Raw genomic sequence first — 14,009 nt, 5'->3', positions numbered from 1 at the left:
AGTCACCTCCGTGTTATGTTTTTTTCTGCTCAGCAACTGAACCAGGTTAATTCACGGTGCTGATTGAACTCACCTGGTTTAATTGCTGAGTAGAACAAAAACATGACATGGAGATGACTTGATGATGCCTCAATATCACACCTCTGGATCACAGTCAGCCACTGACAGCAGCTTTAACATTTATGTGGTTTTGATTTTCTTCTTTTACGTTGTGTTTCAGCTTATCACAGGATTGACTCTGACAGTGGAAGTAAAGATGGTAACTCTTAATTTTGCTTTTGAAATTATGACAATCCCCGCTTTCAATCAGCCGAGTCTCGTGGGACATAAGGGGGCGGGGCCAGATACCACACAGACCCGTTTGGGGCAGGGGGGTGCAGTGGGAGGCCCATTTGACTCTGCGTAAAGTTTAAAGAGGCGCTCTATCTTTGGAGAAGACGAAGTGCTTCCAAACTTTTGCGCACCGAGTCAAGAAGAGGCGCAGACGAGCACCTAGAATCTGCGGGTTTGTGGAGAAAAACAACAACAACAACAGCATCCAGGATGAACAACGTAACGAACCGGTCTGCAGATCTGAGTTGCAGCCGTGAACCTCCTGTCGCCATCGAAATCATCAGGCGTGAGTAGACTCCAGGTTCTGGTGGGCAACAGCTGATTTAGGGTCTGCGCTTTACGCACCAGCGCCCTAACCTCTTCCAGGAATTTTAATGAGTCAAGTTGAGTTTTCATGTACTACTGAAGTATGGAGTGGTGAAAATAAGGATTCAGTCTGGATTTAGATGATTACTGCAGGTCCCTACGGGTTTATTCTAGAAACAGAGAGCTAGGTGCTTTCCAGTGGCGGATTTAGCAATTTGGGGGCCCAAGGCGAACACAGACATGGGGCCCCCTTACACTAAATTTTTGACAACCTTATCTTTAACTGGATTTGCGAAACTCTACCCTCTTCTGACATGAGTTATTTTCCCTTTTTATTAGTCCTCCTCTTTTTTTCCTGTCTTTCTTTCCCTTTGAGTGCCTTCAATATTTGCTCTTCTTTCTGCTTCCTGTCAGCGCTCCTGTGCTTTTGCCGTTCTTTTTTTTTCCATTTTCCATTTTGGTCTATGTTTTCCTCCCTTTAAACATTTTCCATTAACTTTCCTTCTCTGCTTCCTTTTGATGTTTACACAGAAAAAATATGTCACTTTTGGAACTGAAGATAAAAGCTTTTTTAAAACAAGCTGCTTATTTCTCTTATTGGAGCCACTATAGGATAATTCCATTTCATGCTTAATGTTTTGACTATCGCTTCGAGTTTGTTACGAAAGCTTTCGTCTCTCTTCTTCTTTTTCTGCTTTCTCTACTTCTTATTTGTGGTCTTATGGCACTTGGCAAAAAAGAATTTGGTGCATAACTGCCATCAACTGGATTGGAGTGGAATGACTACCAATCACTTCCTGTTTGTGCAATAGGAATAGTCCATTGTGGCATTAACAGAGGGGTGCCAGCAGTCAGGGCTAGGGGGGCCCCTAACATAGGGGGGGCCCCAGGCGACTGCCGACCTTTGCCTAATGGTAAAACCGCCACTGGACACACCATGCCGGCATATCAGCGTAATATTACCGCAATGGTATGTCTAGAAATGCGCCATGCCAGCATGGCGTTGCGCGAATATTGCGGCATTCATTCCGCCTCGCTTGGTAGTAATATTGCCGCATCAGCCCCTCACCCCCCGCAAAAGAGGGTGGTCGCGTTAGTCACGTGTACTGCGCGCTGGGTGCTGGCTGGAAGGAAAGCCAGCTGGACGGACACGGAGACCATGGAGCTTTTGGCCGTGCGAGCGGAAGAACAGATTATTCGCTTTTTTACGGGGACGGTGAGAGACAGCCAGCTGTTCGACAGAGTAGTGAAAACACTGGCTGAGTGGACAAAAAGCAGGTCACATCAAAGCTAAAGGTCCTGAAAAAGAAATTTCATCAGTCTGACGTGTCTTCTGTCTGACGCTGAATACGCGACCCTGTACGTCACATGTGGGGCGGGTCACCCAGCGACATCCCTATATCCCTTCTTGATTGGAGAGGTGTCTGATGGCAGTTTGTTCTAGCTTCAGCTTTGCTACTATAAATGCCAAAATCCTCCCCAGGGTGTCGCGGCAAATCCCATTTTGAAATCGCTATGGTCCTGTAAAAACCGCTTGGAATCATGCTCCAGTTGCTCTTTGGAGGGTTACGATAAGAAGCAGTCTGGTGCAAATCTGGGTTGATTAATTATTGACTTACAAGGAAAATGGCAGGATAATTCAAATGTGAGAAATGCAGAATAACCATTCCCTGTTTCTCTGGTGTGAACCAATCAGATAGCTTTAAAAAACAAAATTTGACACTATTTGTCAATCAAATCCAAAAATAAATCACTTAAATATCCACATCAAGGAAAATGTCATTTAAGAGTTGGTAATAGTGTCAAATTAATAATATTACTTATTGATTCAAATGCATCATTTGGCTCAGACATGACTGCCAACTATGAAAGTTGCCGGTTAAATCCCTGCTCCCCCAGGATTCCCTTGAACTAGAGATAATTTATCTCAGCGTGACCTTCCTAGTAAAGTAAAGGCCAAACATATTAAACAAAACAAAAAAAGCTAGCACAAATTAAACTTTGTGGTTAAGTGCACCATCAACCATCCTTAAAGTAACCTGGAGGATTTCACAACATCCTATTTTATTTACACTTTTAACCAGTGTAAAACACAATATAACTCATGGAATGTGATCAAAAATGTCACAAAGGTTGGAGAAAGACACACAACCGGATTTTCATTAGCGGGAATACCAGACTTCCAATTAAACTCTTAAATCAAGGTTTATGTGAGGAATTTGGATCAAAATCTATGTATAGTTTAAACACAGATTTCTCACTTGGGTAGTAAATCCTAATGGTTGTTTTGAATGAACTCTTCCTTTTATTTCTTGTACTCATCTATGGTTTAAAGCCCATTTTCTGCAAAGGAAACCTGTTTCCTGCGATAACTGTAAATGACTTGATGTGACTGAGAGGTTTCGGTATTAAAAAGTGCAGTAAAGCGGAAGTTGTCGCTTTTTTTAAACGGAGATTATTCCCGTAGGCTCTTTGCCTTGACTCATTTCAATAGGAAAATCAGGTAAATTAAGGAAAATGCTTTATTTACAAGTTTACAAGCGTTTTAATTAGAATCTGTTAGAGAAAAGCATCAGCTGACATTAGACAACTGCAGGATCTAAAGGAGTGACTTAGATTTTTTAGTCACAAAGTGTTACATGACACAAATGTTTGCATTTACAGACATTTTTATTAAATATGTAGAAAATGACCTTCAGAATAAAAGCATCTGTTTGCGTGTGTTTCGTTTTGACTACTAACGACTCGGGATACCAGAAAATAATTGACACAGATTACAAGGAACATACTGCCTTTCCTTCCATTCTTTTTGTGCTGCCTTGTCATATTTCCTTTCTTTGGAAAAGAAAAATGCAGATCTGTTGTTTACACACAGTTCTGTTACTGGAAGTCTGGAAATGACTAAATGTCAGCCTCTGTCATCACAAATTGTCATGCTAATGTCTAACGTCCGCCACTTTTTCAGTCGCTCTCCATGTGTTAAAGTTATTTCTCAACCAGAATATAAAACTTGTCTGAATTTATTTGTTTTTGTGTATTTTCTGGTAAATAAGGCTTTAGGTGAGACACACAAGCTAAATCTTGTGCGAAGGGGCAATTTTCAGGACTCACTAGGACTTGATACTTCAGATCATCAATCCAGACATTTTTTCATCCAATATTTCAGCAGAAGTGTAGATGCAGTCTCACCTTTTCTCATTTTCTTTCTCTTTTTCAGATTTGAATGTTTTTGACATCATCTTGTATTCCATTCTCACCTTCATGGCGGCCATCTCCATTCTGGTTTTTATAGAGGAATGTGTCTACATCTACAGAAAAGTGCCCGCCCATAAGAAGAGCTTGATCATATGGGTGAATGGGGCAGCTCCGGTAAAGATCTTCTAAACGTCTATTTTCACAAACTTGAGCGGAACGTTTAGCATCCTCACAGCCCCCCCCCATGTTTTCATGTTTTCCAGGTGATTAGCTCCATGTCGTGTTTGGGAATGTGGATCCCTAGAGCCGTCATATTTACCGATATGACTTCTGCTTGGTAAACACTTATTCTCCCTTTAATTCTATAGCTGAAAATCCCTGCTGTTTAGTACGGTGGCTCAGAAGGTTCAACGAAATGCAAAAGCAAAAACTCTATTCAAGATCGGGGGGAAAAAAACTCACTTTAACTAATTTTCTGACCTATGACACACTGCTTACGCTGTGCTGCATGCAGTTCCTGCTTTATGGATACCCCCCATCCTACAAATGTGCTCAGGAGTTTCTGGATGACATCTGGTCTCCTACACACCCACCTTCTGTTTTAAATATGCTGGTTGCACATGGATATCAGATTTGTTGTTGCGTTGCAGCTTTGTGTTGTTGATGCAGCTTAGTTTAGTCTAATTGCTGCTTTTTGTTGTCACTTTACTGTTTTTTATTGTTGTGTTGCAGAGCTTTGTTGTTGCTTGTTGTTGTTGTTGTGTTGCAGCTTTGTCTTGTCATATTGCTGCTTTTTGTTTTCATGTTGCAGATCTCTGTTGATGTGTTGCAGCATTTTTCTTCTTCTGTTGCGACTTTTTGTACTTTGATCAACATTCTGTGCCGCTTTATTTTCAGAGATCAAAGTGAAACCTCCAGAACATTTTATAGAAAACAGCTGTGTTGTGTCATCTTAGCATTTTTTTTTATCATCCCTGGTCTTTGTTGCCGGTGCATTCCTGCAGCTACTTTGCCGTTGTGGTGTTTAAGTTCCTGATCATGATGCTGGAGGAGGTCGGTGGCGATGAGGCCTTCCTGATGCGAGCGGGCAAACACAAACTGAGGATCAGCACGGGGCCTTGTTGCTGCTGCTGCCCCTGTCTCCCACATGTGGCCATCACACGGTAAATTCCTCACTGGCACACAGTCTGACATTATCAGATGAAACACTACTTTTCCCATCCTGAGGGCTGAAATGACTAATTGTGGTTAACTTCAGAGGAAGCAAAACGTGTGGTTAGTTTAACAGTTGTGCTGTGTTATTGTCTTTTTGCATGCAGCCTTCCTTTATTCTTGACAGAAGGATGTTTTTGTAACCTGACTATGAAAAATGCATCTTACCTGCAGTGTTGGGAGTAACGTGGTACAAAAGTAATTAATTACTGTAATGCATTGCTTTTTGCTGTAATGTGGTAATGTAAGGCATTACAGGGAAAGAAAATGGTAATATTTACGCGGTACAATTGTCAGTAACGTGGTAATTACAATGCATTTTTAAACCCAGAATCAAGATGTGGGTTTCCTAAAAATTCTAATAGCGGGAAGCCTGAAAAAAGATCCAGTATCCACATATATGACGTCATTTATGGACTCAGCTTTGCGGGCATTCTATGAGCAGAGAGGACGCAGTGGTAATGGCTCAAAAACTCCAGCTGCGTCCTGCGCACGGCCACTGTTATATTCACAAAATCGCTCCAACAAAATGAAGTCATTTGTTTGCGATCGTTTATATCAGCCCATATTCTCTGGTACTTCATGTACTTTTCAGCTGAGTTCATAATCTGTGCCCCGGTGATTTCATCTCATTGCTGCTGGAGCGCAGCGCAGATTAAGTGTTTATTTTATTTATTTTTTTTTTGTGTTCGGTAGATCCCTTTGGCTGATTAGTTAGAAAGTAGGAAATCTAGGAAACAGTTTTTCTGGAAGATGGAGAAAACATGCAGCATGCAGGAAGGTTAGAGAGAGAAAGGGCAGGAAATTATCCAAATAAAATCAAGAAAACAAAACAAAGTGCTTGAAAAGAAAAAAAGTAGGTAGATTTATCCCCAATACACATTTTTACCAGTGAAAAGCAATAATATATAAGCATTTAATATTTATACATGTGATAGAATCAGATCACCCCAGAAGTCAGTCCCACATCCAGGGCCGTATCAAGGCATTTTGGGGACCAAGGCAAATATAGGCTTGGAGCCCCCATCACCTCACTCCCTGCTCAGATGGCCCTATAAGATGGCAGTGTGCTGAGATTACAGATTGTTGTTGCTTTTATTTAATAAACAATCATTTTAAAGCACTGTTATTATATCTGACTGTTTTCAACAGCAATCCTAGCTCAGACACCACATCACCTTCCACATATATGTCATGAGCTCACTTAGCATCAGATTACCAGATTCATATTGAATTTGTTTTGATGAAAGTAACTTAAAGTAATGCAAAAGTAGTGTAATGCCTTAGATTTAAAAATCAGTAATATTGTAATGCAATGAATTACTTTAAAATGAGGGTAACACAAGTAATAAATAATGCATTACAGTTTTGAAGTAACTTGCCCAACACTTCTTACCTGTAGTTTCAAATAGTATTCTAACATAATTTCATTTTATGGTTTCGTCTTTCAAGTGAAAATGGTAAATGGCCTGTCTTTGACAGCAACTTCTAGGGTTCTGCAACCCCCTCAGGCGCTTTACAACACAATCAGTCATTCACACACGCATTCATAAGCTGGTAGAAATGAGCTACAACGTAGCCACAGCTGCCCTGAGGTGCACTGACTTAAGCAAGGCTGCCGAACACTGGCGCCACTGGTCCCTCTGACCTTCGCCTGTAGGTAAGGTTGCCCAAGGACACAGTGACTACAACAGACTGAGCGGGACTCAAACCTGCAACTTTACAATTCAGAAAAATGTGAGAAAAATTTTATGTATATTAACGCTTTTTTTTTCATTTTTACATCAGATACCTTCATTATTTAGACTCAAAAAATATTTTTTCTTTTATTGAGACAGCAAAAATCCCTACTGTAAACTGATAGAAGAAAATTAGCTTGGATTTAAATGAGAAAACTCCCAAAAAGTGGTTTCAAACCAAATTGCTGCCTTCTGTCTTTGAGAGCTGAGCTGAACGGAGCTCATTTTCTAGGTATATGAAGCGAGAAGCGGGTTTTTGTTTGTAGAGTTTATATAATCTTGTAATCTTTAGCAATGGTGATGACATCCAGATGTAGATCAGTACCTCTGACTGATCCAAACTTTTTTTTAGCCTGTTTGAACAAAAGCCGTCTGTCACGTTTAAACATGAGATACGTCTCTTTTTCTATGAATCAGGGTGAACTCACTGTGGGTCATTCAACTCCGTCAGGGCAGGGTAACGTGTACGCAACGCGGGTATCACGGTCCCATCATGCCCTCCTGTTTTGGCTGGATGTTGATGGGATGTGTTGCAATCGGATAGGAAAAAAATTTTGGCAAGCTCCATTTTTTTAAGCAATAAAACAAATGTCTCCAGGCTTATTTAGGGGTTTTCGTGTGGGTGAGTAATGGCTTTTGTTATATTCTCATTTAGTTCAAACACAGAAACTCCTTTTATAATCTGCCACCCTGCAAGGGGATGTAGATTATCCCAATTATGCCAATTTGAGAAGAAAATGGACTCCGTATTTATGGGTCCTTTTACACATATGTGTAACATTTTGTATACTTTCAATTGTGTGTTCAAATGCACGCACAAATAAAAATTTTCACGTGCACAATCACAAACAGCTGGGTCGATTAAAGTCTTGTTATTTCCTGCTAAGCCTAATTCCCACTCAACTCTTAGCTCCCAACGATTCCCAGTAAAACCAGTATTCATCGTGGGAGCTCGGCTGGCACTGACTCAATAAAATTAACCCCGTGGGTCACCGTGAATTGTTTCAAAGCATCCTTCATTTCCAACTGATGATCGGAACTTCGTGGAATGCCACAATGGATTTGCGATCGTTTCTGGTCTGAAGTATGTATTTTTATTAGGGACTGTACATTTGTTTCCTGTTTCCACTTCAGGCGCACTCTCTTCCTGCTCAAACTTGGCTCCTTCCAGTTTGCCCTCCTGAAGATTGTCTTCACCATCCTCTCCATTGTCCTCTGGTATAACAAGAACTTTGACGTGGCTGATGTGAGTTTCATGGAAAACTGGCTGATGTAGTCACATTTGTTGGTGCTTGAAATAATTATTGTTTATACTAATTTAGCACTTTTTTTCAGAAATAATTTTCTGTATTTGTTTTAGGTTTAGATAATTAATATAAGTAGGTTTTTAGTCTATAAAGAAACTGAATAATTATCTCCAGCTCAGATGTTCTTTGTGTTAATAAATATTTGTGGCATGGAAAGTTTTGGTAACCTCGGCTATAGGGCTGTGCCATAAATCGAAAATGTATCGTCATCGAAATTTCTGACTCTTATCGGGATAATTTTTCACGTGTCAATAAATTTCATAATAAATAATGAAAAGATGTGTGTAGGTTGGCAACATTCATGTCCGTTTAAGAAGCTGTACCACCTTGAGTCACGTAAAAATGTGACTCGGCGTAATACATGCGACAGCCCCATCTAGTAGACAACTACCTGTAGTTATCGCCTATTTATTGTTGTCGAGGTGAAATCCTCAATATACCATGATATTGATTTTAGGCCATATCGCCCAGCCCTACTCTGCTCAAAGTTTTGGTTTCTTTTAACTGATTACAAGTTGAATTAACCAGTTATTAGACTTAATAGCTTTATAGAAAAAAGAAGACGTATTTTTTTGTTTTGCTTTTATCCGACCTTCATGCTGTTAAAACCGGGAAATGGATCACCAATAAGTTGTCCGTTTCTATTCTTGTTTGAATGATTTGTCTCTATTCCTCCAAAGACTTCAGGCTTTTATTGTGGAAGTTTTCAAAAAGACGGATAATCCGAATGATAACAAAGAGCCCAGGTGTCTAAATTATTTAGCATTTTCATGAGTGAATTGATCCCTTTGCAAAATGTCATTTAGCACTTGGTGCCGAAACCCTTGTTGGCAATCAGAGATCAGGTGTGAGGTTTCTTTGTCCCACCTCTTTTTAGAGAGACTATTTCATGTTTCATTTACTTTGCTGCTGCTGGGTAGCTTGAACCTTTGTCTCCCACAGATTTTCTACGGAATTAAGATCTGGTGACTCGCTAGGCTGCTCTAAGACCTCGATATGCTTCGTCTTGAGCCAGTCCTTTGTTGCCTTGGCTTGTCATGCTGGAATATCCACCCATTACCTGTTTTAATGCCATTGCTGAGGGAAAGATGTTCTTGCCCCATGATTTGACGGCACATGGCCTCGCCCAGCTTCCCGCTGGAATGGTACAGTTGTCCTGTCCCTAAAGCAAAATGTTTCCACCTTCATGCTTGCTGGTAGGTTTGGTGTTCTTGGGGTCACAGGCAGCATTGTGGGCTTCTTCCACTCCGTTCTCCTTATCATTGAAATTTTACGGGGTAAGGTCTTGCATCATTTTAATGTGCTCTTATGCCCAGGTACTGGGAATGTTTTTATGATGCTGTTCAGCACCTTGGGCTTCTGATAACGTTGCGGAAGGTGCTCTACAAATAAAACTGATTGATTGATTGATGGAGCTCCAGGCTGATGGAGATTAGCAGTTATTTCATGGTTCTTCCATTTGTGAATAATCGCACCCAGTGGTGTGTCCAGCTCTTTTAAAATGGGGTGGCCCAGGTGAGGCACTACTTTGTGCATAGGTGGCACCAATTGTTATGCTTTTTTGTTTCACCTCAAGCCTTTTGTGGACAATGAAGAGCCTATTTAAAGGGAATTCAGTGTGGTGACACCTGTGGTGGCCAATCAGATTCCAAGGGTGGCATGTGCTACCCCAGGCCACTCCCTGGACACGCCCCTGATCGCACCAAGTGTTGTCACCTTCTCATCCAGCTTCTTGGCAATGGTTTTGTTGCCCATTCCAGCCTTGTGTAGTTCCACAATCTTGTCCCTGGCATCCTCAGAAAGCTCTTTGGCCTTGGTGCGGAGTTTGTGATCTGGATAGATAGTTTCTGGACAGGTGTCTGTTGTACAGGTAATGAGTTAAGAAGGCTCCCAGTGTCCGCTTGTTATCTCTATAAAACATACCTGGGAGCCAGAGATTTTACTGATTGATAGGGGATCATTTCATTCATAGAAATGCAAATTGACTTGTCATTTTTTGATAATTAATTTATTATATTTTGTTAGTGAGAAGACAGCACAATAGCACTGCACTGTTGACATACACCTACAATTAAAGAGTGATCATTTCTCAGAGTATAAGTAAAATACTCTATACGAATACAAATAATATCCTGATGCCCCCCAAAAAACCTTTTTTTTTCCATCTTTTATTCAAGGTCAACAGAGTGCCCAAAAGTGTGTATGCTGCAATGACACATGTCTGTTTAGAAACAGTACATATTAATTTAGCGACCACTAAATCAACCTTGTGATTAATCTCTTTTATGTGGAGCGAATTAGCATGCTAGTGTTGGCATGTAGTTAAGTTGTTAGCGAGTTAGTTTTCACGCCACTATTGAAGAATGTCCTGTCATTTCATCTATTAACTGTTTTTCTTCCTGTTGCCGTGGCCACCAATCAGACGAGCATCACTGGGGCATCAATTTGGATCGGTCCGTTTGTGGGCATCTTGACCATCATTGCCCTGTGGCCCGTTGCTATCGTTTTCATTCACTTAAGGACCACTTTGCAAACGCGTAAGATCGTTCCCAAGTACGCCCTGTATCAGGTGAGACACAGGTAATTTTCCCATCGATTCTTTTTTATTTTATTTTTTGTAAGATATTATAAAAATGTGTGTGTTTGTGTTTGTAGCTGGTGCTGATCCTGAGTCAGCTGCAGTCAGCAATCATCAACACCTTGGCCATGAGCGGAACCATCTCCTGCTCTCCGCCTTTCTCATCTCAGTACAGAGGATACAGTGAGTTTATAAAGTCAATCCTTTAATTGATTAATTGAACCAGTTTGTACGTTTATTGAACAGAAATGTTTGAGTTGTGGCAGATGGCTGCTCATACTGAGCCCAGATCTGCTGAAGGTTTCTTCCTGTTGAAGGGGAGTTTTCCTCCCCACTGTTGCTACATGCTTGCTTAATATGAAGAATTGCTGTAAAGTCACTGAGGAAACAAGTCATTGACTCGGAATCTGCTGGGTTTTCCCACATAGGAAACATTTAACTGACATAATGAACCGTACTCAATGCACTAATGTGTAAGTTCAGCTGGCATGTTTGCTTTATAAAGTGCCTTGAGACAACTTTTGTGATTTCCTGCTATATAAATAAAAATTTTATTGAATTGTATTGACTGATAGGCTAATGGCTAGTTTGGATACAAACAAGCTGGGAACATAATGCTGCTGTTAATAAACACCTTTCTTTGTAAAAAGGCTTAATAATACATATTGAACACAATTTTTTGAACAAATATAGCATTCTTAACTTATTTTGATAAGACAGCGACATCATTAGACATACTCTAAGTTATGATGAGAGTCTGGTTACTGTCCCTATACTGCCATATCTGTTATATATATGAGAGCACTTCCTCTTACTAGAATCAGTGAAGTCCTTAAAACTTTCAGTTTTGAACTCTATGTGTCTTGTGCCCTCTGGTGGAACATCCCAGTACTACAGGTAACATGTGCCCTTTTTATTTGTTTTTATTGTTATAAAATAAAACGTAATAAAAGACTATCATTATTTTATCAATATTATGAATCGTGTTAAGGCATTAAATCATTAATCTGCATTAAGTCAGTGATCAATGTCTTGGTTCCCAGCCTGGGATCTGTGACTCCCCAATTGGGTATGGGTATATAAATACATATATGTATGTGTGTGTGTGTGTGTGTGTGTGTGTGTGTATCATGTTGATTCATTATTCTGATGTCTCCATTTCTTTGTGTTTGTGTGGTTTTACAGTGCTGAGTCAGCAGCTGCTGATCCTGGAGATGTTTATCATCACCTTGGTTACACGGATGCTGTATCGAAGGCAGTATGACCCTTTACCCATAGAAGAAGAAGTGCCCGATGACAATGAAAACACCAAGATGGTAGCAATACCAAGTTCTGCATGAGTGTGTGTGTGTGTGTGTGTGTGTGTGTGTGTGTGTGTGTGTGTGTGTGTGTGTGTGTGTGTGTGTGTGTGACAGGCAAATAATTTCCACATATCATTCTTGTTTTTGGAACAAAAACTTTTCCTTCAAGTATTTGAATAAAATACTTTATGAAATGACTAAAATATACAAATTCTATGTAAATGAGCTTTGTGGTTGTACACATGAACAGTTTGACTGATGAGGCACTCAGGTCACTTTTTAAAAAAAAATGTTGTAGCAGAAAACTGTAGATTAAATCCCATACCCAAAACAAATCATCAGAATTAAGATTATCTTGTGAAAAGTGTGAATAAAATCTTGACCAAAGAAGCTAATTGTGCTAATTTAACTCCCTGGTGTAGCACTTGTAGAGGTTTGTTACAGAATACATCCTCTAGCAACTCAGACATTTTTTTATGTTTGATTTAAAAGTTAAATTTTGGGTATAGGAAGCAGTTAGGTTTTTAAGGCAGTTAAAACACCAATCATAACACCTCCACTTCCGTGCTTGTGAAGGTTTCTTCTCCAGGTGACATTGGGAATCTCTTCCAAATGTTTTGGCTGCTTGTTCACAGCACAGTATTTTAAAAGGGCTGTCTTGTTTTTGTTTTGTGAAAATGTTCAACGACTGATTGGGTTTTTACTTTATCATCTGGCTTTCTGACACGTACCTCTGCCTCCTGCCTAAAGTCAACTGGGATTATTTCCAATGTCTTTCATCTGTGTGACAGTGATGGATGTTTTTTTAAATTAATTTTACAATAATTAAATGCTTAACGGTTGTACTTTAAACCAGTTCGAAATACAAATCTGTATATATATTTGTGTGAATGTGCAATTATTTACATTATTTAAATCAAAAGGGGCCTTATATACTTTAGCACAAATCTTTTTCAGATTGCATCATTTTCTATAGGTAACACACACCCAGAAATATAACATAGGAGACATTTATACAGAAACTACAAAATAAGTCCAGAGCAGATGTTTACTTTTGAGTGTGCATTTCTTTCCATGAGTCCTTATCAAATAAACAAACATGAAAATGGCCTCAGGAATACAATGAAATATCCTGCCAAATAATTGATATTCCACAATCAAATCTAAATAAAACGATCACAGCAAATATTTAGAACAGACTCATTTAACATTTTATTTTTTGAAATACTAAACACTAGCAAGTGTGTCATTTTTTTTTTTTGCTTTTCAGCTGTTCTAAAATATTATTCATATATTGTGAATTCTATGCAGTTCAATGTCCTCAGGGTTTCCTGTCAGTCTTAGTGATGGTTGGTAAAAATACATGAGTGTTTAAAAATGTTTTTACTGTAAATGTAACATTTGAGTTTAGAATTAAAGTCTTCTACCCTGTGATTGTGTAGCTGTATTGTTTATTTTTTTGTATCATCAAATACCTTATGACAAACTACAATATTAAAATTTCAATAGATTTTTATTATGCTTGCCGTCATAAAAACATTGTTAAATATGTAGAATAGTGTCTTTAAATGTGACACGAGTTTTTATTTATTTATTTATTTATTATTTTTTATTTGATTGAATTAAATTGGGACAAAATGGATCTTTACAATTTTCTGCCACCGGGGGCAGCCGAGACTTTTTATTGAATGACGTTATTTGTTCCAGTGTTTAACGGAATAAAAATCCAAAAATTTCTTTTGGAAGAATAAACGGTGCCTTTTCAAGCAAGAAGAAATTTTAACGCAGCTTTTACTCAAAAAAATCCACCGATTGATGAACAAATAAACAAGCCAACGTGAACGAGGTTGACTGACATGGCTCTGACCAATCAGAAGATAGCTTTCAGCCACTTCCCAATTTTTACCCAACCACAGTAAAGTATTAGCACAGCTCCGCCCATGTACAAACCAGCTTTGTTAGACCGGATAAAGAAAGATTGGACTTACAATGTAAAATATTTTAAAAATGTAAACAACACACGAAGTAAAACGGTGGT

General features: G+C 39.3%; 1 protein-coding gene across 1 annotated transcript; it reads left to right on the top strand.

Moving 5' to 3' along the window:
- The first annotated feature begins 407 nt into the window (after window positions 1-407).
- Window positions 408-13,405, top strand: slc51a (solute carrier family 51 member A). The gene is made up of 8 exons (XM_015955330.3): window positions 408-619; window positions 3,857-4,008; window positions 4,098-4,171; window positions 4,839-4,997; window positions 7,920-8,031; window positions 10,515-10,661; window positions 10,748-10,853; window positions 11,856-13,405. The coding sequence occupies exons 1-8, from the start codon at window positions 544-546 to the stop codon at window positions 12,008-12,010; spliced, it is 981 nt and encodes a 326-aa protein (XP_015810816.1). The 5' UTR covers window positions 408-543; the 3' UTR covers window positions 12,011-13,405.
- The last annotated feature ends 604 nt before the right edge of the window (window positions 13,406-14,009 follow it).

The sequence above is a fragment of the Nothobranchius furzeri genome, chromosome 7, assembly GCF_043380555.1.
Source record: "Nothobranchius furzeri strain GRZ-AD chromosome 7, NfurGRZ-RIMD1, whole genome shotgun sequence".
Lineage (NCBI taxonomy): Eukaryota > Metazoa > Chordata > Actinopteri > Cyprinodontiformes > Nothobranchiidae > Nothobranchius > Nothobranchius furzeri.
This window is presented reverse-complemented; position numbering and strand designations above follow the sequence as displayed.